Genomic DNA, 26,386 nt, shown 5'->3' on the forward strand with positions numbered 1-26,386 from the left:
GTTGAGCATAAATGATAAATTACAATAAAGAATACAGAACTTCCTTAGGAAACTGCCTACTTTTAGGCGTATTCCACGATTAAATGTGTTTTTAATTTTAAAATAACTCAAAAAGTAAATAACTTGTAAGAGTAAATCTTAAAAATAAAAGGCTCAAACGGCATTGATCCATAGCAGAGCCAAGGTCTTGAAAGATCGAGAGGTCGTTGAAAATGTCCATATATACTAGGATACTACACATAGTAAACTACTCTTCAAATCTGAAAAGAAACATACGAAAAGGGAAAAAACAGTATCATACATAATAAGAGATGTCATTCAAAAATTGAAATAAACGATTCAAAATTGGAAGATGCATATTTCCTTAAATATCTCGTACAGATATTGGAGTGGGACTACCTAAATTTTGAATTTGTATTAAAAATGTATTTGTGGGTACAATTTATTTATTTATTTATTTATTTATTTATTTATTTATTTATTTATTTATTTCCTTCATCTGACTTTTGTCTTAATGAATATTGAGGTGGTGGGGAAAAGTCCCTTGGAGTTGACACTAGGAGAAATTGTGGCCAGTCTCCAAAAGACGTAAAAACCCCGCATCTTTTCAAATATCTTTCTACATAAAATAACATGACTTATAAAAATACACTAAACACATTAAGTAAGCAGGACATACAATTTAAAAATGAGTCAAGTATTGCAAATATACAGAGGTATTCTCCATCAGCATCTGAAAAAAAAAACAAAAAGAGACATGTAGCTAAATTTTTCTAACGTTAAGTTCTTGGACATATTCTCGCCTGAAAGTCTGTTTGTTGAATCTAATGCTGCATTCATGCTCAATGGGTACCCCTTTGCAGTACTCTTCTTTGGAATGTAGCTGCAGTCATGTTGAAGTCGAACAATTCATATGCTTCATTGAATACCGTCTGTACGGCATTGATCGGGTTGTGTTGCCCATAAACCGTATTACTGCCTCCAGCCATGAAAAAGTTTCGCTGTCGCAGAATTCGTTCCGGTGCATAAAAATTTAACTGAGACAGGATTTCTGGTGCGTCTATTTCTCCAAGTATCACCTTCGCTGCAAATCCAGCCTGCTGTGCGGATCTTCTGCTGACCAGTGTATCAAGTCCAAGGAGACGGCATCGATGCTCGTACGGAGGCAAGTTCACCGGATCACGCCAGGGCAGAAAGCGAAGTGCACGTCTTATAAATTTCTTTTGGACAGCTTCAATTCTGTTTATCCAAGTCAACTGATATGGGCACCAGGCAACAACATTGGATTCCAACAGTGATCGTACAAGTGCGCAGTATAGTGAACGGAGACACAGAGGATCTTTGAATTCGTCACAGATTTTAAAAATAAATCCTAACTGTCGATTAGCTCTGGAAATAATGTCTTCAAAATGGATGCGAAAAGTGAGAGCAGTATCCAAAATAACGCCCAAGTCCCGTACGTCGTCAATACGCTCCAAGTTACGATTGTTGATGGTATAATTGTAGATCATGGGCTTAAGTTTGCGATGAAATGATATAACACTGCACTTGTGTAAACTCAAGGTAAGCTTGTTGATTGAGCTCCACTCAACAAAGATATTTAACAATTCTTGTAATCTAATGCAATCGTCGAAACTTTTGATTGTTAAGTATATTTTAACGTCATCGGCAAAAAATAATTTGCATCCTGTAGGTAGTAGACGAGACAAATCGTTGATGAAGAGCGAGAATAGTAAGGGTCCGAGATTGCTTCCTTGTGGTACGCCAGATAAATTGTTGAATGCAACTGATTTTTCAGAGCCAATCATTACACGTAGTTTCCGATTTGTTAAGTACGATTTAAGCCAGCAAATAGTATTGAAAGATACGCCAAGCAGCTCGAGTCGCTTCAACAAGATGTTGTGATCTACACGATCGAATGCAGATTTGAAATCAGTATATACCACATCTGTTTGTAGCCCATCGTCTATGTTCCGTATACAATGTGAAGCGAAAATCACCAGGTTTGTAGAAACAGATCTCTTTGGGTAGAATCCATGTTGACTGGTAAAAATATAATCTTTACTGGCAGCGAATAACATATCATAAACGACGATTTCGAAGACTTTTGAGCTGGCACATATGGATGTAATTCCACGGTAATTCTCAACGTCTCTCTTGTCACCTTTCTTGTATACGGGGAACATGATAGAGAGTTTCCAACTGGACGGAAAACGACATTGCTGTAGCGACATATTGAACAGAGAAGCTAACACTGGGCTTAAGGCATTGCAGCATCTTTTCAATACACAGGACGGGATTCCATCAGGACTTGAAGCAGTGGAGTACTTCATTTTGCTTATTGCAGCAGTGACCTGTTGACTTGTGATACTACTAATCGAAAGCTCACATACATTGATAGGAGTGTTTCTACAGGCAATGTCAATCTGCGCATCGTCGGCTTTAGTTTCATTAAATGCGCCTTGGAAGTGCCTAGCAAAAAGATTGCATTTTTCCGGAGTAGAGGAGGCATGCGACGAGCCCAAGAAAATTTCTGATGGCAGACCAGTCTCATTGCGCTTCGATTTTACAAAATTCCAAAATTGTTTAGGATTTCTGCGTAAATTATTTTGCGTTCGTATAGCATAACGTTTGTAAAGAAGCCGATTATACAGTCGATATTTATTACTTGCTCTGGTTAAGGCCTGCTTGGCAACAATACAACGAGTTCTACAGTATTTCCGAAGCGCTTTGGATCTCTTCCGTTTCAAGTTTTTAAGACGAAAGTTACTCCACGGAGGTATTGCGGGTGGCCTGCGTAACGGAACATGATCGGGCAAGATAGTTTGCATCATTCTTGTATAGCTGTCAACAGCAGCATCTATATTACCCGCAGCATTTAAAAATCGCCAATCGCATCGAAGTAGTGCTTTGCTTAAGCCGTGAAAATCAGCTTTGCGAAAGTCAAAACCAGATTCATACGAAACATTGTCAAACTTCATAGGTCTAGGCAGATAACAATCCAACTCTAAAGCAGGATGATCATTATCAAGAGCGCAGAGTGGCTCAATGGCCTCGGAAAGTGCACAGTTTCCAAAGGCTGCTTCGTTAACAAGAACCAAATCCAAAAGACGTTCATTCTGATTGAGTACGTGGTTGATTTGAATCAGACCGTGAAGAGAGAAACCATCAAGGAGGCTACTGCACGCTGTAGACATAGAAGACCGCATAACATCTATGGTTGGACTTGTCCTAGGCGTTGTGTTCCAGCGTAAATTTGATTGGTTGTAGTCACCGAAGAGATAAGCAAGATCGTTTGGTCGTAAGTTGGAAAAAACAGATTCCACGGAATCGATATGGTTGTTTATGCTTGTTAAATCTGCCTTTCTATCGGGAGGGAGGTAAAAGACACCAACGCTAATACTGAGTCCGGGTATATTCAGCTTTACCCAGATTTGTTCCAATGAGTCATGCATGGGAGAAGGATCTAAGCTGCAGCTTATTCTTGTTGAAATTGCGATAAGAACACCTCCACCGCGTGATTTTCTGCTATTGCGTCGACTTCGATCGTTTCTGAAGACGGTGTAGGAGTTTCCGAAGAGTTGAGGTGACATGATGATCGTCGAGCCATGTCTCTGTAAGAACAATAACATCGTAGCAGCAAGTTGATACAGCAAGAAAGAAATCATCTATCTTTGTGCGTAGTCCACGTACATTTTGGTAGAAAAAGGTTAACTTATTCCGTGCATCTTCTTCATCCACACTGAAACAACAGCGAGAATTTGATTCAGGTGGTGCAGTATCATTCTCCGCTTCGGCAGGACATATACTGCCACCATTACCTGGGACACCTGGACCATCAGCATCGTTCCATCCATTGCGGTGAATAGAAGTGACGGGAGACTGTAAAACCAAATGGCTATTAAAACGAGCAGCATCCGTCCTGACTTCGGCACGACATATACGTTCATTAAATTTACCTGAGCAAGCAGGATTGTCTACTAGACAATCTTGGTGACATGAAGAACCACATATTGTCCTGGAGTTGTAGGTGGCGTCAGTTCCAATAGCCATCTGGTATGAAATATCCAATTGAATTGGTGCAGCATCAAGGGGTGCCTCGGCAGGACATATACCAGTGTTTAAATTACCTGAACAGTCAGGATTGCCCACAAGAGAATCGTTAAAATTAGATGATTGATAACACATCGTCCTAGATTTTCCGAAGTCAGTCAAACAAGTGTCGGTTGTGGCAATCGGCTGTGGTGAAATATCCATTTGAATTGGTGCAGTATCTATAAGTGCTCCGGCAGGACATATACCGGTGTTTAATTTACCCATAGAAACAGTAATACCCCTATCAGCAACTGATTGCTAGGCTGAATAATCCACCATGAGCCTAACATTCTTCAGACGCTTCTGATAGACTGGACACGCTGAACTCCAGGCTGAGTGATTGACATCCAGTTGTTCATCATACGGAGACTTACTCAGCTTATTTCGCAGTTCGCAATTAATACATTTTTCAAAGGCAGCATCACAATCGGTAGCTTCATGAATCTTGTACAATGAAAAATTATATGGATTGTGCCTGGGAAGAACTAGAACCACAACACCCACAAAACCTGGTGAAAAGCATGCCGAAGCGCCTCCAGCAAGTCCTTAAGGCCAAAGGAGGACAGATTAACTATTAAATTGCCTTTTATTTTTCTTAAATCATCTTTTCTGAGGCCAAGAAGGAAGTGGGCACTTTTTTTGTCACTGTATTTTTTTCAATACAAATTGATTTTCTTTTTCTTTGAGTAAAATTCTTTTTTTATCAAAACTTCGCAAGTGCAACTTTAAAAGAATATCAAAAATAATATATCAAAAAAGATTTAAGTGTGTTAACTTTAATTTGAACCAAATCAATGAGAGAAATTCGAAAACTGGTAAGGTGGGCACTTTATTTTGCCTATCAGTGTAAGACAATTTTGACGGGTTTTAAACCCCCCATCACCCTCGGTAAGATTGTTTGTATGAAAATTAAAAATAATTTGTATGACGCGTAAGAAATCTCAAACCCTCCCCCTAACCCCTTACGTAATTAATGAACAACCCTTAAGCCAGTTGTCCTTACAGACCTGACCTCATAGAATTGTATGATGTCAATGGTATTAGCACAATTATTGTCGGTTTTAGTGAAAAAGCATCAGTCCTCCAAATGTCCATATATCCAACAGATTGAAAATTTTTGGGAAATAATAAGCGTAAATCTAAGAAATAAGTCAAAATAATTGAAAAAAAAAGTCTGGTGTTGACATTTTCTTAACAAAATGACAGTAAGGTATTCAATAAAACTGTGCAAAAATTTATGGTTGGAATTCGGCAAAAACTTCGAAAACTCAACTGAGCTGAGGCGTTTTAGGAATCCATGTTTTCCATCCAGGATTCTGAATTAATTTCTCTTGAGCAGGGGTGTGATCGCTTATTTTAATCAGATAGAGGGATGCAATCATTTTTTCTTCAGCAAAGACCTCAAATTTAGGTTATCATTTGAATTCAGAAGATAACAAAATTCGTGCTCGTATTTTGCGCCTATATTGGTGATATGGGGACGCGTGGTACCTGACAATTTTGTAATCGATTTCAATGAAAGGATTTGAGCTTCTGCAGACTGAAGTTGAGGCAAGCTTGTGCTCTAAATGCAATTACTCTTTACTACTTTGAATTTCGCCACTAACTGAACTAACGTTTTCGTTTTTTCTCTATATTACAGGAAAAAATGGCTTCCGACTCAATTCCGTAAACTGTCGCACAACAAGTCGGACAAATTACCTCCTGTGGAGAAAACACTCATCAGTAAAAAAGGATCAGATAAGAAAGCAAAGGTATGTGTATAACTTCCATGTGAATACAGTGCCACTCATTTATATCACTTCGTCTATACTCCCCAGGACAAACCACTGGAGGAAGTGGAAGCATCCACGACCGCTTCGCAGATCGAGCTGGAAGCCGAAGAGGAGCCCACGATCGAGCTGCCACCGCCCATGAAACCGATCCAGGATACAACCACGACGTTGTCTGGTACCCCGTCGTCCACCTTGTCCTCGAACGAGGACCAGACCTGCACTAGCGCTAAGATTACGAAAGCTTTATCACTCAAGTCGCTGGAAGAACCGCCGGCGGCAGTGAACCAAACGGCCGATGTGGCAGAAATCGAGAGGATAGTTAAGGAAAAAATGCAAAGCTTCAAATACCTGGAAAATGACGCAGCCATCACAAGCAACAGTATTGGTGAGGGGGGTAGTAGTAGTAGTATGCACGGAATCGGTCCTGGAGGGCTGGACGATTCTACCATTGGGGTGCCATCAGTCAGTAACGGAGGGGGAGGTAGCAGTTGTGCAGCTAGTTCAATCGGTGGAAGCGGGGCTGCCCTGATCAAAGCGCCCACATCGCCACAGTATTTTGATGTTGAGAATCTGGACGAGAACTTAGCTGACGAGCAGGGTATCGATGATATTCTCCGGAAGCGGATGTTTGCTCTGAAAGAACTCGTAACCACGGAGGAGGCATACGTAAACGACCTGTCGCAGATAGTCAATGGGTAAGTAAATTTGTCAATGAGAGATTCCTTCTTGTGCTTTATTTTCGTCGAATATTATACGGGGCAATTTGAGCCACCAATACGGAGAAAATTATGTGCTTAAAAGTGAGTTCATTCCACTCAATTCGGGAGGTTCGTGTGTTAATCTAATGTTGAGTTGGTGGGGTAGAAGTTGTTTTCATTTGCAGCCATGCGAAAAATATTTACTGCCTAAAGTTCTTTTCACTCAACCGGCAGATCAAATAACTCAACTTCCAGTACTCTGCCACTTACTAAAATTTGAAGTAACGCACAAAGATTCGGTTTTTGGGTTGTTTTGCTTTCCGCTCTTTGACAACAACAGAAGGAGCGAATGAAATAGGGAGGGAAAAATAACTAAAAAATACTGAAATATGGGTTTTTCGTTTTCTTCGTGAAGATTTTATCTCAAAACAGTGTTTTATTGTCCAGTGGCATTATGACCTTTCAGAGGATGCATCACAAGAAAAGCCATAACAATATTCGTTTCGTAACATGAAATATTCACAAAAAATGTACTAATTGTCATGAAAAGTTTATAATTTTAACAGTTTTCAATTAAGCCTACACGGAGAACAATCAACTAGGGAAAGTGTACCAGTTATGGCCATAGTGGCATAGGGATTTGGCCATATGTGAATTTTTAATAACTTTCACATTTTAAATCTTTTTGAATGTTTCAACATCAAGATATATCTTAAATCTAAGTACTACAACACACCAAAGTTTCCAAAATTTGAAGACATTAAAGTAATCACGTATGGCGAAATAGTGAACCACTATGTCCATAACTGGTACACCTACCCTAAGTATTAATTTTAAATCAAAATTGTCCATAGGGATTTTGAATAATTTAGCTTAATAAATATTGTTCAGGCCTTTAATTCAGAAACGCCAGTTGTGGAGATGAACCAGCCGTGGGCTGAAAGTATCCCTAATCAAGATAAGATCAAGACGCCATTTTAAATTGTCGAACAAATCTGTTGGAAAGAAAGGGTTAGGCAATATATTCATGAGGATTTCTTCAGGTAATTCAAAAAGGTTTTTTCCAGAAGCTCCAACGTTTAACTTCCATGTTATCTGTAAGTTATTTTCACATAAATTCTTTCGAGAATTTACTCCTCCCTGACCATCGGCTTTGGACTTACTTGCGCTTGTATTATCCCACTTGAGGCTGCAAATTGAAAATTGAAGAACTTTTCCTGGAATTCCTTAAAAAATTCCCCCAAGAAATATTCCAACCGAAGAAATCGTCATAGTCTACCATGAATTTTCATAATTCTTTCACAGTTGAATTCGTGATTGGCTGCGACGTGTTCTGCGAGGAAAAAAGTAGAAGAAATCCAATGGCAACTATGGGAATTTGTGTAAAATCGAAACGCAATAATATATGGTACCTACTAATGATCACAAACGTATAAAAAGCGATCTAGAGTACGGTGCTGCCGTCATGGTTGCGGGTTGCTCGGTATTTGATGTTTTACCTAAGATTCAGATAAAGTTTCTCTACCAATTTGCCCCAGAGATTTCTATAGAGATATTAATTTTACCCAGGGATTACTCCAGCAGAATCATCAAGAAATTTTCCGAGAAGTTTGTGGAGTATTATTTGAAGAAAAATCTGAAAAAAATCCCTGCAGAAAACTCTGAAGTGATTTCAGGCGGTATCATTTGACAAACTATAGGGTGTCCTAGAAAGTACAGTATTGGACAAAACATTTGCAACTTTTTCGATTTTCCATACAAAATGACCAACTTTGGTAAGCTATATCTCAATTATTTATGAACCGATTTGAATGAAATTTTGGCAAAACATCAGACATAACTTGAATTTTACCATATATTTTTGAGTGATTTTTACTATCACAAGTTCAAAAGCAGTAACGGTTTGACTAAAGTAAATTTTTCGACGATTTATTATAAATGACATAACTAAACATATATAAGGAATAGCTTCATGGTACCTTCAGCAAAGTTGTAGATTTTAACAAGATGAACAAATTTACTGAAGACTTTGTGTAGGGCTATCCAATTTTTTGAAAAAAAAATTACACTTTAGTCAAACCATTATTACTTATAAACTCGTGATTGGAAAAATCACTCAAAAATATATGTTAAAATTCAAGTTATATCTGATGTTTTGTGAAAATTTGATCATAATCGGTCCATAAATAACTGAGATCTAGCTTATTAAAGTTGGTCTTCTTCTTCTTCTTCTTTCTGGCGTTACGTCCCCACTGGGACAGAGCCTGCTTCTCAGCTTAGTGTTCTTGTGAGCACTTCCACAGTTATTAACTGAGAGCTTACTATGCCAATGACCATTTTTGCATGCGTATATCGTGTGGCAGGTACGATGATACTTTATGCCCTGGGAAGTCGAGAAAATTTCCAACCCGAAAAGATCCTCGACCGGTGGGATTCGAACCCACGACCCTCAGCTTGGTCTAGCTGAATAGCTGCGCGTTTACCGCTACGGCTATCTGGGCCCCAATTAAAGTTGGTCATTTTGTATGGAAAATTGATAAAGTTGCAAATGTTTTGTCCAATACTGTATGGGCACGACTTTACCATTCGGCCATTTCGAGACTATTGCAGATAAAAATCTGATTTTCACACTAAATTCTTGCACTTATAAAGAGCAGATTTTGATTTTGAGCGATTTTTTTCATTACCTGTTTGTTGACGGTGTTACATTTTCGAAAGCTCTTCTTATCAGTTTTGCTCAAATCACGTTATATTTGAGCGACTTTGTTGTACGAAATTTGTGCTAGGTCACAAAGTACGTACAAAAAAATCTGAAAAAATATATTTATCATTGCCGGTACGATGAATGATCAGACTATCACTTATTTTATCGGAAATTATAAACTTAAGTATATAAAATTTGAAAAGAAACCAAAAATCCGATTCCAGCTTTGGCCGATTTTTAAAAGGGTCGAAACCAAGCCCGAGATCAAACTTTTATTTATATTGAAAAGTGAAGTGAAGTGAAGTTTTCTTATGTGGAGAGAAAAACTAGTGATTTTTGAGAATTTTACCATTTTGTCAATCGTTTCCTGGCAAAGCCAAAAAAAAAAAATTTAAACAAAAATTCTTGTGAAACATCTTAGCTACAATGTACTGGAACTCATTACTCCAATGGATTTAAATAAAAACATTCATTATTAGTTAAGTTTCAACAAATCACAAAAGTATGGTATGTGCTGGCTTTAGAAGATTTGATTTTCTAAAATCAAAACTTTCAATGTAAAAAGTAATGTTATCGAACAGAATTTTCAAAGGCAGCATTTAAAATGCCCTAAGGAAAAATACAACAAAATAAAAATATGTGTTTGTATAAAAAAATATTGTGATTCTTGTTATCAAAGTCGTGCTCATACTTTCTGGGACACCCTATACTAATTTGATTCCTAAACAAGTTCTAACAAAAATCTAGATGAATTGAATTTTTATTATGATTCCTGTAGGAAAACTCATTGATGCAATTCTTGGAAGTATTCTTTGATCAAAAATTGGTTGAACTTTTGATGAAATCCAGAAATAAAATCTTGGAATTCTTAGGAAAATAGGAGATACTAGTTGTAGCTTGAATGTTTCAAAATAACATATCAAAGTATGGTTGATTTTTAAAACTATGTCATAAAGACTAATTTCAACAAGATTTTAATTGAAGAATATCGTATTGAACAAAAAGCTGAGATAGACCGTTTCGCCCATAAATGTAGCCTTATACCCTGCTTGAAAAACTAGGTCCCGTTCACATTTCGATTTGTTTGCGAACATGCAAGGTTTACATTTTGTTGCCTCAAGCCTTGGCCACTGAAAACGCTCGGAAATATCCTATGTGTGTCTACACGTAGTTCATATCCGCCTCTGCACCGTTACCCCCTATCTAACGCTTCAGTAAAGAGTCGGTGGTTGTGTTGCCATGTTTCATTTCTCTTCCCGGTTTGCAACAAGTTGTGACAACACTTAGAACAGCTTCATTAACATACAATATCACGCAATCACGAAGCAATTTGTCGGGCATCGTTACCCGAAAGGCAAACTCTTTTTCTAGTCTTCCCACTTCTACCGTAGCATATGCGACCTTTCGCAATGTACGTATATACCTAGCTAGGTAGTTTATGTACCAACACCCTCTAAGATGTTCTCTAGCAAATGTTCCTGAATTGACGATGATACCTTCCATATCCATCTCTATGGTGGAAGACTCTCGTCTCAAATGAACGGGGACAAAAAAGGTGCCATTTGGAATCATTGTTGATTTTTCCCACTTATAATTGCTTTTTCTGTTCTCAAACCCGTTCTCCTTTCGTCTCTTATTACAGCTACATTGCCGAGATTCGAAATCCCAGCAGCAGTGTGCCAATCCCAGATGACCTAAAGGGTGGCAAGGAGCGGATGGTGTTCGGCAATATAGAAGCAATCTACGAGTGGCATCGAGAGTAAGTACAAAAGCAAAAACCCCAACACCTAACAATCCTTAATTCACACCACGTGTCTTCTCCCACTATGCATTGTTTGCCAATGTTGATTCAATGTCTGTCTCTTGTTTTGCCCTCACCCTTTCAAACAGCCACTTTTTGAAATCGCTACAAAAGTGTCAGCTAAACCCGCACGAGCTGGGACCGCTAATAAAGCGAAGCGAACGGAAGCTGCACATGTATGTCGTGTATTGCCAGAACAAGCCGGTGTCGGAACACATCGTGCAGGAGCATATGAGTTACTTCGATGAATTACGCTTAAAATTAAAATATAAATTATGTGTAAGTATCGCTGTTACTGAGCAGTTACCGCAAAACTATTCAATATTTAATTACCCTCTACTTTCAGTTAGGAGATATGCTCATTAAACCTGTCCAAAGAATTATGAAGTACGAGTTACTGTTGAAAGATATCCTGAAGCATACTCAGCGGGCCGGTCTCACCGAGGAAATTCCAGGATTGAAAGATGCAATGCATATAATGCGAGTAGTTCCTAAAGCAGCCAACGACATGATGGATGTCGGTCGGTTGCAGAAATTTGAGGTATGCTTACTAAACACACCCAGATCATCCTTAGAGAAACTAATTGTTCTCTCCCGCCACAGGGTAAGATAACGGCACAGGGCAAGCTGCTGCTGCACGGTCCGCTTTACTGTGTCGAAGGTGCCAGTAGTAGCGATAAGAATTCGTATAACGCCCAGAAGCCGAAAGAACTGCACGTGTTCCTGTTTGAGCAGAACATCATCTTTGCGGAAATCGTTGGCAAGAAGACGCAGTTCACGAGCCCTAGCTACATCTACAAGGCACACATACAGGTAAGATTCTTTGTTTCGATTTCTCGCTGTACCATTGGCCTTTCCGATTTTGAACGACTGCCCCTGGGCCTTCTTCTGTTACGTGTTCCAATCTGACGATTCGCTGCAAATTTCGCCTGTCCTCCCCTCACGTAACATGTGCCAAGGCATAGCCAGGATTATCACGAAGAAAGCCTCTAGGAACTTCAATGGAAATTCCTACGAAAATTGCTGCGTAGCTTCTTGGAGAACTTATTTAAGTAAGGAATTGTTGCCACAATCGGAATATTAGTCCTTGTAAAGAATGCTGGTGTAAATCCTAGAGGATTTCAAAATTCATGCGTGACTCTTCTGCAGGTTCTACAGGAATTCCTTGACAGTTTCGGAATTTCAGACTCTAAGGATTCCTCCAGAAATACATTCACAGACATCTCTAGGGATCCCTCCAAAAATTTCTTCAGCGTGTCTTCCAGTGATTCATATAGAAATAACTTCTAAGGTTTCTCAAGGTATTCTTAATAGAATTTTTTTTCCAAAATTTCATTCAGGAAATCTTTTAGCAGTCCAACGCTGATAGCTTTAGTGGTTTTCCAGAATTTTCTTAAGATCACACTCCTGGAGTTCCTGCACAAATTCTTCACGGATCTCTCAATAAATTCGTTTGGAGCGTCCTCATGAAGTTCCTCAACGAATTTTTTTTTGCAAAGATTCTTCTTTTTCTGAACATTACGTCCTCACTGCCACTGTACGTGGACAGAGCCTGCTTCTCAGCTTAGTGATCAAATGAGCACTTCCACAGTTAACTGAGAGCTTTCTTTGCCAAAGTTGCCATTTTCGCGCATTCGTATATCGTGTGGCAAATACGATGATACTGGTCCTATAACACTTCCCCGAATACCATTGCCCCGAAAACCAGTACTCCGAAAACCATAACCCCGAACGTGAGGTTTATCTAGTGGTGTAATAGTTGTCGGCGTAATGACTGCTAACATTTCTATCAGTGATTTTTCCTTCTTTCAATCATCGGCTGTTCTTTCGAGGTTGCCATTATAAGTTTTAAATATTTTAATCAGTGTACCTTCTTTGAGTTATAGGCTGTTCTTTCGAGTTGTACTGTTTGACTTGAAGTCGTGACTATATGCGATTCGTCTAGACTGCCCCTATTCACATAATTGTCCCATGTGAAAACAGTATCAATTTCAGCATTACCATCAGTCAAGGCCCAGATAGCCGTAGCGGTAAACACGCAGCTGTTCAGCAAGACCAAGCTGAGGGTCGTGGGTTCGAATCCCACCAGTCGAGGATCTTTTCGGGCTGGAAATTTTTTCGACTTCCCAGGGCATAGAGTATCTTCGTACTTGCCACACGATATACACATGCAAAAATGGTCATTGGCATAGTAAACTCTCAGTTAATAACTGTGGAAGTGCTCATAAGAACACTAAGCTGAGAAGCAGGCTCTGTCCCAGTGGGGACGTAACGCTAAAAAGAAGAAGAAGATCAGTTTTATTGATGATTTTTTGTCACAGCTACATTCTCAAAATCGAACGCACACATATTTTGATTCTAACGTGGCCCTTAAAGAATAGCTGATGATTAAAAGAATCATAAATCTTTGAAAATAAGAGCATTAATTCGAATCAAAAGCAATTGATTTTTTTCAATTTCTTTATTAGTATCATTCCAAGCATTACATTCATTTCTTATATTTAGGTGTTCTGTGTTATTAGAAAACACTATCATCCTAATTTGGTAAAACAAATTTAAAATTTTATTAACATTTTGTTAACAACATATTACATTTCATTTGCCGTAGCAGTTCAGATTTTTTACAGGTGAGTTGATTTCACCTGCTTATAAGAGGAAAAAAAACGTTTTTAATTTACTTAACCTAACTTAACCTAAACATATAACGCATTATTCGTGGCAATAGAAGATTGCAACGATTTTTGCCTGAAATTATTAATGATTTTATTTGACATTTGCTCCAGTGTTTCAACATTGGATATTCTATGTAACTCATTGGTACTATACCAAGGAGGAAGCTTCAGAATCATTTTCAAAATTTTGTTTTGAATTCTCTACAGAGCTTTTTTCCTGGTATTACAATAGCTTGTCCATATTGGTACAGCATACAACATGGCTGGCCTGAAAATTAGTTTGAATATCAAAAGCTTGTTCTTAAGACAAAGTTTTGATTTTCTATTAATAAGGGGATAAAGACATTTTACATATTTATTACATTTGGCTTGAATGCCCTCAATGTGATTTTTGAAAGTTAAATTCTTATCTAGCATGAGCCCTAGATACTTAACTTCATCTGACCAAGTTATTGGAACCCCTCTCATCGTGACAACATGTCTACTTGAAGGTTTCAAATAAAGAGCTTTTGGTTTATGTTGGAATATTATTAGTTGAGTTTTGGAAGTATTAGGAGAAATCTTCCATTTTTGCAAGTTTGAAGAAAAAATATTCAAACTTTTTTGAAATCGACTACAGATGATACGCAGGCTTCGTCATTTGGCGGAGAGGTCTGTGTAATCCGCAAACAAGGATTTTTGACATCCCTGAGGTAACTCAGGTAAGTCAGATGTGAAAATATTGTATAATATTGGTCCCAAAATGCTGCCTTGAGGAACACCAGCTCTTACAGGAAGTCTTTCAGACCTGGAGTTCTGATAATTAACCTGAAGTGTACGATTTGACAGATAACTTTGAATTATTCTAACAATGTATGTTGGAAAATTAAAGTTGCTGTCGAATGTTTTTTCTATGTCTAGAAGAGCAATACCAGTAGCATAGCCTTCAGATTTGTTGGAACGGATCAAATTTGTCACACGTAAAAGTTGATGAGTGGTCGAATGTCCATGGCGGAAACCGAACTGTTCATTGGCAAAAATTGAATTTTCGTTGATGTGGGCCATCATTCTGTTCAAAAAGTTTACTGATGGAGGAAAGCAAACTGATTGGACGATAGCTAGCAGCTTCTGCAGGATTTTTTTCTGGGTTTAAAATTGGAACAACCTTAGCATTTTTCTATTTGTCAGGAAAATATGCTAATTGAAAACATTTGTTAAAAATATCAACTAAAAATGATAAGCTACAGTATGGCCCATAAAAAAATGCGAAAATTGTTTGAACGTGAATATAGCATCAACAAGCGTTATTTTCATTGTTTTTGATAGTGAATGTTATTTCTGATTATTGTAGACACAACTTCGTTATTCAAGACATTTTGTGTCATATTTTTCTTACTGTCCTAAATAATGTAATAAAGCAGATAAGTTCAAAGGTTTTGTCCACCCAAAGCTAGAAACAGCGTCTGATTGTCGTATACTCTGGTGATAAACTTTCCACCTTCAAACATCACACTTTATTGTTGAAAATTTTAGTTTGTTTGGTATCAGAGGATGGAGGAGTTCTTAGAAAACGTGTTTTTCATGATCACAATAAAATATTTCGCCAGGGTCATAGTTTTGAGGGCATTTGCGTCTTATAGGTTTGATATGCCTTTATTTTTTGTTAAAGTTGAATAAAAAATAAATACGGAGGCCTTTAACAAATTTTTGAGGATGAAATTTGTTCCTTCGGTTACAGACAACTTATATTAATACTAGCTCAAAGGTTTTGAGCAAAACGGAGCCGCTTATCACACTTATATGAAGGTTCAACCAAAGTTCTCCAAAATGGACCGTTTTTTTCGAAAATATGTTTAAGTCTCCAATTTCCCAGGTATGAATTAATTCTATCATTTGATATGGGCGTATGCTGGAGACAAGGCCTGTGAAGAATCTCAAGCCATCGTTGATGTTTTAGAAGCTTTCATCACACAGATATTGAACTCGACGTCCGCACGATCAAATTTGAAGGTATGCTTCCAATTCCTCTCTGGTAAGGTGAAAGTAACAGATAAAAATTATGTTCAAAGCGATAAACTGAGTCTAATAGATTAAACAATACAAGTAATGAATGATATTTATGTTTCATTCACATTTTCTATGTTAAAACTACACGGGAAAAAAATCTGTAGTAAAAATAACTATTTTAGCTGACTACGCCCATTCTAAAAACTAACATGGAAATTCAGACCAATTTACTATGTTTACGGTACACCCCACCGCATTACTGGTACATTTGACAGAAATAATTTACAACAATCTGATTCCAACTACAGGCATGGTAAAATCAAGCGCATTTCTGGTCTGCTGAAAATTGCCGGTGCGAGCGCTTAAGTTAACCCCCTAAAATGGTAGTTTTTACCGCACAATTTTTTTTGCGTGTACCATAAAATGATGATATGATATCATGTATGACGATTTTCGCATTTTTTATGGGCCATACTGTACTTTCTGGAAGTTTCTTTAAAATCAATTGATGAAGTATATTACGAAGCAAGAAACACTTCGTTCTACTGAGGAGAAGTTTCCTATTCCCGGAGCTTTAGATTGTCGTTTTCATTTGTGTTAGAGACAATTTGATCGACAATAACCTCCAACAAACAGTCATCGATGGCGGAAGGTCACGACCCGGACTGTTACTGCCTCGCAATCAACGTAGACCGGAATACGAAATTTCACATTGTTTGACAGCATTGTTCGCTTCCAATTATGCTCTAATTGGTAGTGTGTGACGATTTCTCTCGTCGTCATTTTAATCAGTACACAGTTGCGTGCATGATGCAACTGTATACTCTTAACGTCCTCTAAAAACTGGTGCACCTTCGCCACTTCAGGGCGAACAGGGAGAACACTGAAATCCACCACTAGTGTGTTTACCCGCGTACCGCACATTTTCCACGAACTGCGAATGTGAAAGCGAGAAAGGTAACGAAGAGCGTTCGACGCATGTGATGTCTGGCTGGTAACTGAAGAAGAGCCATTGGAAAAATCTCTGGAGAGAACAACTAGTTGTATTCTTGATAGTATCCCTAGAGATATCCTAAAGGACTCCCAGGATAAATCAGCGTAAGAATCGCTTGGTGAATTATCTGAACTAATATTGACACTAATACCAGAAGAGAATTTCTGACAAATGCTAGATTTAATTTAAAATTGATCTGACGCAATGTGAAGTCACGAGGAATTTCAACAAAAATCTGGAATCAACAAAGAGGTGGAATCTCTATACAATTACTTGTTGCGTATTTCCTGGTTCCTATTTTATCTGTTTTTTTTTCTTTTTTGCTCATTTTTGGTCTTGTTTTCCAGACATGTGGTCTCATTTCCTATTATTCAGACACTCAATGGCTTCATCGCTACTTCAAGGTTTTCTTCAAAAATTTTCCAACATATTTTTCTGTTTTACATCGATTTTAATTTTTAAAATAACAAACCTACTCGAACAATTTTCAATTGTTACAGATTTCACAAAATATGATGAGATAAGAATCATGAGTATCATGAGATTCTTAATGGGTCTGTCAGAATTATCAGCCACTACCTCAGTAATCTAGATATTTTCCCCTGATTACTACAACTCCTCAAAAGATTCAAATCCCTTTTTGAATTCTGTTGCTCAGAATTTCCATTAGAAATTCATTCAGAGATTTGTAACTGATTTTTTCCCTCTCAAACATTCCTTTTAAAATTATTCCTCACAATTTACTCCAAAACTTTTAAAAAATGTCAATTTCTGGATTTCTTTCCATTGTAAGAACCTGTAAGAATTTCTCGAAGATTTTTTATGGATTCCTCAGAAGAGCTGCAGGTAAAATTTTATACAGTCAACTCTCCCTTATTTGATATTCTCTATCTCGATATTACCCATAACACGATGGAATGCGCGGTCCCTCCAATCTAGCATGCTTTGATAGTTCTGTAAGTCGATACCTCTCTAACTCGATGTTCCCTAGCTCGATGCTATCTGATTCAGTTTCCTATGTGAGTTTTCCTCTCTAACTTGATATTTTCACGAAAAGTTCCAAATGTCCGCGAAAAGTTGACAAAGTTCATGAATTTGAATATTATGATTAAATTGGTAGTAAAATTAAGGTCTGCCCATCAGTGTTGTGAAAAACTCAATTTCTCACAACTCACGCTTGAGATTTATCATGTGTGAGTTGTCAATCATGCAACTCAGCAGTCAAAAAATCATGGATGAGTTGGCTCACCTTTTTAACTCATTGTCTCGTATTTCCACAGTTTACTCACACACGGCAATGATTTCTTGTTAGACTTGAAAAATTATCTGAATCCTTTCTAACGTAAACAACAACATTCGGGTTTCACCAGTTTTTGCCGGGTTTTGCGACTGAATCATTTTTTACGGTTTGAGTTGATTGAGTTGATTTTGCATCAAAATCTCAAGCTTGAGATTTACGAAGCAGATCTCTAATGAGTTTGCTCTCACGGGAGAGCGTATTGATTGAGATTTTGAGTGTGAGTCTATCAACACTGCTGCCCATTTCTGGGTGATACAATTTTCAATATTTGCATACCGTTTGATGGGTGTCACATAGGTAAATGCGTTGATGTTTTTTGCATTAAAATTACTAATTTGAATGTACCTTGTCAAAATAATGAAAAGTTTAAAATTTGAAATATATGTGTTCTGTATTTCGATACCTCCCTCCCTCCCTAACTCGACGGTCCCTTCAATATCGAGTTGAGGAGAGTTAATTGTAGATGGAACTATGGGGCTCTGCACAAAAATCATTCTCTCTCTTTCACTCTTCCATGAAATTAGTAAACAAGGTCAGTGAACGTCAAAATCCCATACAAAATCAAAACAGTGCAGAGGCCTATTGGAAAACAACATTGTGGATCCCTTGGAGAAATTCCAGCATGAACCGTTGTAGGTATTCCTTCTTTGATGTAATGTCACTAGAGTTTTCAAATTTCCCGGGATTTGATTTCCCGAGAAACGGGAAATAAAATTACCATTTCCCGGGAAATCCCGGGATCCCGGGAAATTCTGAAAAACTTGAAAATAAAACAAATTTGGTGGAATTTTATTTTTTAAATTATACGTATTTCGTGTAGGGTCGGTGTTCCCTTAGTAGACAGTCCCCTATAAACGCATTAGTAGCTTTTTACGGCCGTTTTGCTACAAATCGTTGCAATACATTTTTAACATGAAGTTCAGGAACCACTTACCTAAGTACTCGATTTTGTTAAAAAAAAAAAAGAAAAAATATACAGTTTTGCTTATAATTTAAGCTTCCTTGCGTCTATAGGAAACCTATTGTTCCTTTAGTAGCACTACTAAGAAAAACTATTTTTCTTAAAACAATATTAAAATTAGAACTTTTTTATATCAATCAAAAGCTTTTGATCCACTTTTTAAAACAAAAATGTAAAAGTTTTGTAAAAACACGTTTTTGATTTGTATTTTGCTTTGTATTATAGGCTATAGTAGCACAAGCGACAATAAACACAAAAAAAATGTTTTTGTATTTCTGTTTTTTTACAAAACCGTGATAAAAGTTTTCAGGCGTTAAAACAATGCCACTGGCTTTATTTTTCGATTTTATTCGAATATTTGTTCCTAGTCATGCGGCTTCATCGACCCTTTATGTATTTTATACCAGTAAATTTGGTGGTTATTTCTGTTCTTTATGAGTAATGTATTCATGTTTCTCTAAAGAAATTATAGTTTCATTTCAAACGCTAGGCTTCAGAACAACAAAGTTGATAGCATTAAGCAAAAGTCCTTGTGGAGTTTATTGATCCAACTAGAGTCTTTATATTAAAATTGTGACTGTAACATCCATGAAAACTTTATAAGCCTACTGAATTCATAGAAAATATCGCTTGAAAGTTCCTTTATTTTATATAGCGAAATTCGTCAAAAACCGATATATATTTTATGATCAACTATTTCGTTACAAAAAAACCCCTCCCCTTGGTTATGCGACCTTGCCGCGATGGGAGGGCATAATCCATTAGCCCATATGATGGAAACCAAAGGCGTAACCTGTAGTGGTGGTATCACATTTTGGCATTTTTTGCTTAAAGCCGCGTCATAATTCATATGGCATAGACGCAATAATATCTCGGATGTGATCCAACGGACATTCTGCGTCATTGATAGAATTGATGCCCATTTCAAATAATTAATCTATTCGAAGTGGACATTAATACTATTGGTGACGTTCAGTTCGTATTCTGCTAACCAGAATGATCCGTAGCCACTCTTACTATTAGCTAGCTAGATACATCGTTATCATATACGACGTAGGGAATACTTAGGAACTCTTAGGAAAATGACTAGTAGATTCACTGAGTAGAAATAAGTGGCGACAATCTTATTTTAATATGGTTTTTACATTGCCATAATAAGAAATACCTCTTTTGTAACAGCGGTATAAATAATCTAATTCCAGCTTCATTTTCGCAAAATTTACAAGTAGAAAGTAGGGCATTGCATTTGCCACCGAAAACTGAATCTTGTAGGAGACTGTAATAGAAGCCTAAGGTAACTTTACTCTTCAATATTCACTATAAAAATGACTATGGAAAGTAAGACGCTGAGATCGATCATTAGGGTACACTTGCTAGTTTCGAAAAATTGTTGAACAGACAAGGAAAGCGACTTTTTTCTTTAAGGATATATGAACCTAATGACCAATAAATACTTTTAACAACAAAAAATGAAATTAACTAGAACTACTACTAAACAGCCTAATTTTGTTAAGATTTGACGACACTTGACATTTAAGACTCTAATCTTACGTAAAAGACAATAGTAATCAGAATAGCACTTGTATGACAAATTATTCAAAACCATTTCGACTAGACTATTAGTAATGCACTACTATTTCAAACAAATTCTAATGGAGCTGCTGATTTTCATAATGCTTCCTTTTCTCAGAAGCAAGGGAATATGGGTACTTTTCAAAAACTACCACGTCACAATACTAATAAAAAACAGTGTTCATGTGGGCGCCATTGCCATTTCGACTAGACTATTAGTAATGCACTACTATTTCAAACAAATTCTAATGGAGCTGCTGATTTTCATAATGCTTCCTTTTCTCAGAAGCAAGGGAATATGGGTACTTTTCAAAAACTACCACGTCACAATACTAATAAAAAACAGTGTTCATGTGGGCGCCATTGCCTAGTCCGTCTGAGTATTGGTCCCGGTAGAGGGAAGCCTTGACAAGTTAAGCTGTCAGGCAGCTCCAACTGAGTACCATACAAAAAAAAAAAAAAAAAACGAAAAATTAGCATCGAAATATAACTAGCGATGTAGTGAGTTCATTGGTTAGAATTATATGATAAGTACATGGTGCGATGGTTTTTGTTTGAAAATAGATAGTAATTTTTTTTTTATAAAGCTACCCGGGAAATATGAAGATCAAAAATTTACAGGCAAATTCCTGGAAGGATCCTTATTGTAATAATTGAATTGATTCAAGGAAGTACACTAAAAAAATCCATAATGAAATTCTAGTTCGAAACATTGGAAGATTCATGTAGGAATAACATCAGTGCACCAGTACCGCAAACTACTATAAAAACGGATTTTTCGTATAAAAATGCGATCTTTTTCGCACGGATATCGTCTAGCTATATCAACTTTTATATGAAGCCGTCTGACATTATTTTCATTGGTTTAAATAACTTCTTATATTAGAAACACAAGACCCTGTCAGCGGCTATTGGACCAGTAGATATTTTTTTGTGTTCCAATAGCTGCTCATGCAATAAGAATAACGATATTGAAAAAAAAAATCGATTTTAGAATACAGTCTTCTTTATTGTTGTTGTAGATATGGTTCGACCATAACATTATCAGGATAAATAGCAAAATTCGAAATAATGCATTTTTTAGTATGTTCGTCATGAAATCTGTATATCGAGAGCGGAAATAGGAACACTTAGAAGTAGTTACACATGGAAATAAACAATTTTTAATGAAAGTTTTTCATATTCATTTTATTTTGCTGCTGATTACCTATACTTGGAGCTATATTGTGACATAAAAATAGCATTGATCGACACAATAGTAATTTTATAATAAACATTTAAACAAATGAGCGGAATACGGAAGAACGTATAGAATCGATACAAAAGCAGTTTTTATTATACGCACTACGTAATTTAGGCTGGTCAGTACTTCCTCTACCTTCATATGAATCACGATGCATGCTTATCAATATGAAGTCACTGAAAGTGCGTCGTGATTATGCTATGGTTTCTTTTGTTAACGATATTGTTTCACAGCGCATTGATTCTGCTGATATACTTTCAAAACTGAATTTTCATACTCCAACTCGTCACTTGCGCAATCGTTACTTGTTCACAGTAGGTCATCATCGCACGAACTACGCTAAATTTAGTCCGTTGAATCAGATGATGGCTATATATAATCAGCATTGTGAAATGATTGATGTTAACATGTCTCGAGCAAAACTGAAAAAATACTTTTTTGATATACAAAACTATAGTAACTGAGGAATGAATTATGAATCGAGTATACTCAACAAATTTATAATATATAAACATATAGATATTAAGAACACAATGTAATTTAGAATGGTCTACAAAATGCTTGACGTCAAATAAATAAATAAAAATCTGGTGCACTGATGGTATATCTCTGAACATTTTCTAATGAGTCACGGTTTGCTTTTCTAATATTTTTTCTGGAAAATTATGTCAAAAAAGTAATCTCTCGAGGAATTCTAGGAAAAAAAATCGTTTAACATCTGAGCTGCCTGAGATGATGTAGTGAGCATTTGCATCACTGTTCACTGCGAAAGGCACTTTCCAAAACTCAGTGTTTGTCAACTGATGATGACTCATTATTTGTTGAATAACACGATAAATAGACGTATTTCTATTGAACTTACCAACAGAAATATCAATGATTGAGCTGTTTGCAATTTACTTCTTCTTCTTGGCATTGAATCTTCACTGAAACAGAACCTGCTTCTCAGCTTAGTTATTAACTAAGAGATTTCTTTGCCAAAGTTCCATTTTCGCATTCGTATATCGTGTGGCAAGTACTTTATGCCCAGGAAAGTCAAGGAAATTTCCATTACGAAAAGATCTTGGACTGACCGGGAATCGCTTTTTGAAATCACATCACAAAAAAAGAATAGCAGGGTAAAACCAGATCGGCATCTATTGAAATACGTCAAAGGCGAAAAATCACAGAAAACACTGTCGTCTTGCAAGCTAAAACTGATTAGGCTAATTAGGTTCAAGTTAACCAATATTTATCGCGCACGCCCCTTTTTGAACTTGAGAAGTTGCAATTTGATTATATGCTGTAAATGCAGCAAGTGCTACTTGTATATTTTACAAGTTCTACAAAGTTCGATGCTGGCAGTGAAACTTACATTTCTTAAAGTGCAAGTAAAAATGAAGCAAATGTCAAAAATGAAAAAGCAGTTTTCGCCCTTGAAATCAACAAATTGAAAAAAATTTAAATACACAGCCTTTTTATTTTGGAAATAAAACAGCTGTGTGTTTATATTTTTTTTTTTTGATTTGTCGATTTTAACGTCGAAAATTGCTTTTTCACTTTTGACATTTGCTCCATTTTTACTTGGGCCTTAATGCATATAGACTAAAGAGCTATTGATTGCTCAACAAAACCTTCGTTTATTACTACTTTCAGGTGAACAAAATGACCCTGCAGGACTTATCCGACCAAACCAATGGAAATCGGTTCTCGCTTTGCTCAATCGATCCGCAGCGCTCCAGTCTCAGCTTTATCTGCACAGCGCCAACGATCGAGCTGCACAACGAGTGGCTCAACACAATTCGCAACATTTTGCAGACGCAGAATGACTTTCTAAAAGCAATACAAAGTCCTATCGCCTACCAGAAGGAACTAACAAAGGACTCATAAATACCAACCAACAAAACAACCAAACTGTAACAAGCAAAACATACACAATCATGCTGTAGGAAGCGTGATGACTTTAAAAAGCGAAGCGAAAAGCATCTGTTTACAATCAACATTCGGCGAACCATGGGGAAGGAACGCAAACCATCTAGGACGACGACCCGGGTGAACGGTAAGGTACACGAGTTTCAAACGGTTTGATTTTATACTAAAGCTCCCAGCCGCCGCATCGTTCGAAGCAGTGATGACACCAGCCAGCAGCGGATATAGGCTCACATTTTAAACCCAATGTGAGGGATTGACATCAAATTTTAAGAACAACAACCTACAAATCTTAGGTAAGCCACAAAGTATGAACAATTTGTAATTAAAGTAAATTATTATACAGAAAACGAGTATGACAAACATCAATATACAGACAAAAAAGTGATGATCAAAAAGTAAATCATTGAACAATGAGAACCCTTACCAAAAAATAATGGTTTGTGAAAATCGCGCACGTGGAGCGTTTAATATGGATAACATAACATAAAACAAATTCTACATTTATATTGCATTCATGAGTAGAACAGCGAGAAATTACAAAACTGCAGCAGAAAAAAAAATAAACAAAAACAAACAACAGCTAGTGTAATTCAATAGCAGCAAAACATAAATCCACCAAAGTGGGTAACAAAATATATTTTATTGACTTTACTATATTCAGCAAAACCTAAAGAAAAATGTGAATACCAAACAAGAGCAAAACAAACCGAAACAAGGGTAACCGCGGCAGTTTTAAAGAAATGATATGAGAAAACCGCATGCAAAACCTTACCAAATCGGATTATCCCCATAGAAACGGTAAACCATGATTGGAAAACAGGATTGAAGAAGGACACAACCTTACATACAAATGGTAGAAGAAGACGCAAACAACAACAACAACAACCAGAAAAGAGGAGCATATTTTTCGATCATTTTAAATCGCGTAGTTTTGATTGAATTTCGTCCCGTATTAGTACTTTGTAACAAGCAAGGCAGGGAAAGCATCGTTTCCGGTGAGTTGGGATAACAGCAACAGTCAGGATAGGATGTTCCACCTGAAGGCTCTCCGCGTGAATGCATTAAGAATGGAAGAGTATTTCTGGAATGCGTAGCAGTATGTTTTTTTGGGTTTAGGTTGCTCTATTTTGCGAGCATTATTCAAGTTTTGAAAAGGCATCATGAGTAGATCGGTTTGGTATCTTATGTGATTCCACGTATTTATTTTTTCTTTGTCCAATCGTATAAAAATGTGTTTTCCCACTGGATTTCAAAGTTATTTTTTTTTAATTATGACTGCAAACTTACAAACAAATGTACGAAATTACAAACAAAAAATGGGATTGCTGTCTCTTGTGCACTTCTCTTAGATTTATGAAGAATAAGTGCCCTAAAGACAACCGGTCTATTTGATGCAATTAAGCATTATCGTGTTGCCGTATTTATGAAGTCAACTGAGGTAGTTCGGGGATGAAAAAAATGCACAATGAACAGTTCGAAGAATGCGTTTATTGTAAAAACGATTAAATACAGAATGATTGTGGAGCCATCTGGTGATCCAATCGTAATCGATTTACAACTACACTCATCGAAAGAAAAATAGCACCACAATAGTGTTTCTGTTGTCTTATAAAAAAGCGGAAAACGCAGTTTTAGTAATTCAGATCGATACAAGGTTCCTTATAGTGGTATTTGGGGCATAATGGACAAAGGCAAATGCTTATTTTAAGATCATAAAATGGCAATGTTTTTCAGTTACCCTGAGCTAGTTTCCAAGTTTGTAATAAGTACCAACAATGTGTTTCATTAATTCAATAAATTGAATAAATTTTATCAAACACCAGAAAAAAACAAGATAGAAAATTGGGTTAAAAACAAGGCTGGTAAGAAGGTACCGGGGCAAAATGAACACTTTCGTGGAATTCAGGAAAAAAAATGTATTATTAATGGGTGTCAAACGTACTGATATGCAGAAGGGCTCCCCTCTTTCACATTATCAATAAAAAACTGCTTTAGCTTAGTTACTTTTTTCAAAAAAATGATTCTTCCATCGCCTTGCTTATGAACCAATTTGAAGCTGAGAAAAAAATAAAATCAAATTTCAGAGGACAACTGGTCGGTGTTCAAACAGACCAGACTAGATTTTATTTTAGCGTTCTAAAGATGCATAAAGAATTCTATCTATTATAAATGCTATTTTAATACAGATGAATCAGGTCCGTCCCACTCGGGCTCAGATTGGGTACCACTTCTAGTACTGCATTTGGTCCCTCGGTAGTGCAAAAGGTACCCAAGTTTGATAGATCGCAGTACACTTTTCACGGCATTCTAGATTACCTTATGAGCCATGAAATGTTGGGCAACTGCAAGGGACATGGTGGTCTTTAATTTGTCTTTGGATGAATCATCAAATAAATAAGTTCCATTTTCTCAGCAAATGTCCATTTCGCCCCGAATGCTCATTAGGCCCCTAATCCCACTAAGTATATTTTTTCCTCAATTCGATATGAAACCACTTTTAAATTCTAATGTTGGGTAAAGTTGAGTCATATTCGGGTCTGAGTCATTTGGCATAAAGCCATTTATCATAACGGACATTTGGCATAACGGTCGTATGGCATAATGGTCACTTGGAATAACATAAAGAAAGAAGGGATATAATTCTGGTTATGCCAAATGACCTTGCCAAACGGCT

General features: G+C 36.9%; 1 protein-coding gene across 3 annotated transcripts in view; it reads left to right on the forward strand.

Annotated features, from left to right (window-relative positions):
• The window catches only part of LOC5570339 (triple functional domain protein), a 298,245-nt gene extending 272,401 nt beyond the window's left edge, over positions 1-25,844 (forward strand). For 2 of the 3 annotated variants that reach the window (XM_021843783.1, XM_021843782.1), the window contains exons 10-16: positions 5,738-5,849; positions 5,916-6,565; positions 10,915-11,031; positions 11,163-11,352; positions 11,420-11,614; positions 11,677-11,886; positions 23,437-24,224. In XM_021843783.1, coding sequence (XP_021699475.1) covers positions 5,738-5,849; positions 5,916-6,565; positions 10,915-11,031; positions 11,163-11,352; positions 11,420-11,614; positions 11,677-11,886; positions 23,437-23,670 — 1,708 coding nt within the window. In that variant the 3' untranslated portion in view covers positions 23,671-24,224. Of the gene's footprint in view, positions 1-5,737; positions 5,850-5,915; positions 6,566-10,914; positions 11,032-11,162; positions 11,353-11,419; positions 11,615-11,676; positions 11,887-23,436 lie in introns of all 3 variants that reach the window. The other variant, XM_021843781.1, reaches the window with a different exon arrangement.
• The last annotated feature ends 542 nt before the right edge of the window (positions 25,845-26,386 follow it).

The sequence above is a fragment of the Aedes aegypti genome, chromosome 2 (genome assembly GCF_002204515.2).
Source record: "Aedes aegypti strain LVP_AGWG chromosome 2, AaegL5.0 Primary Assembly, whole genome shotgun sequence".
Classification (NCBI taxonomy): domain Eukaryota; kingdom Metazoa; phylum Arthropoda; class Insecta; order Diptera; family Culicidae; genus Aedes; species Aedes aegypti.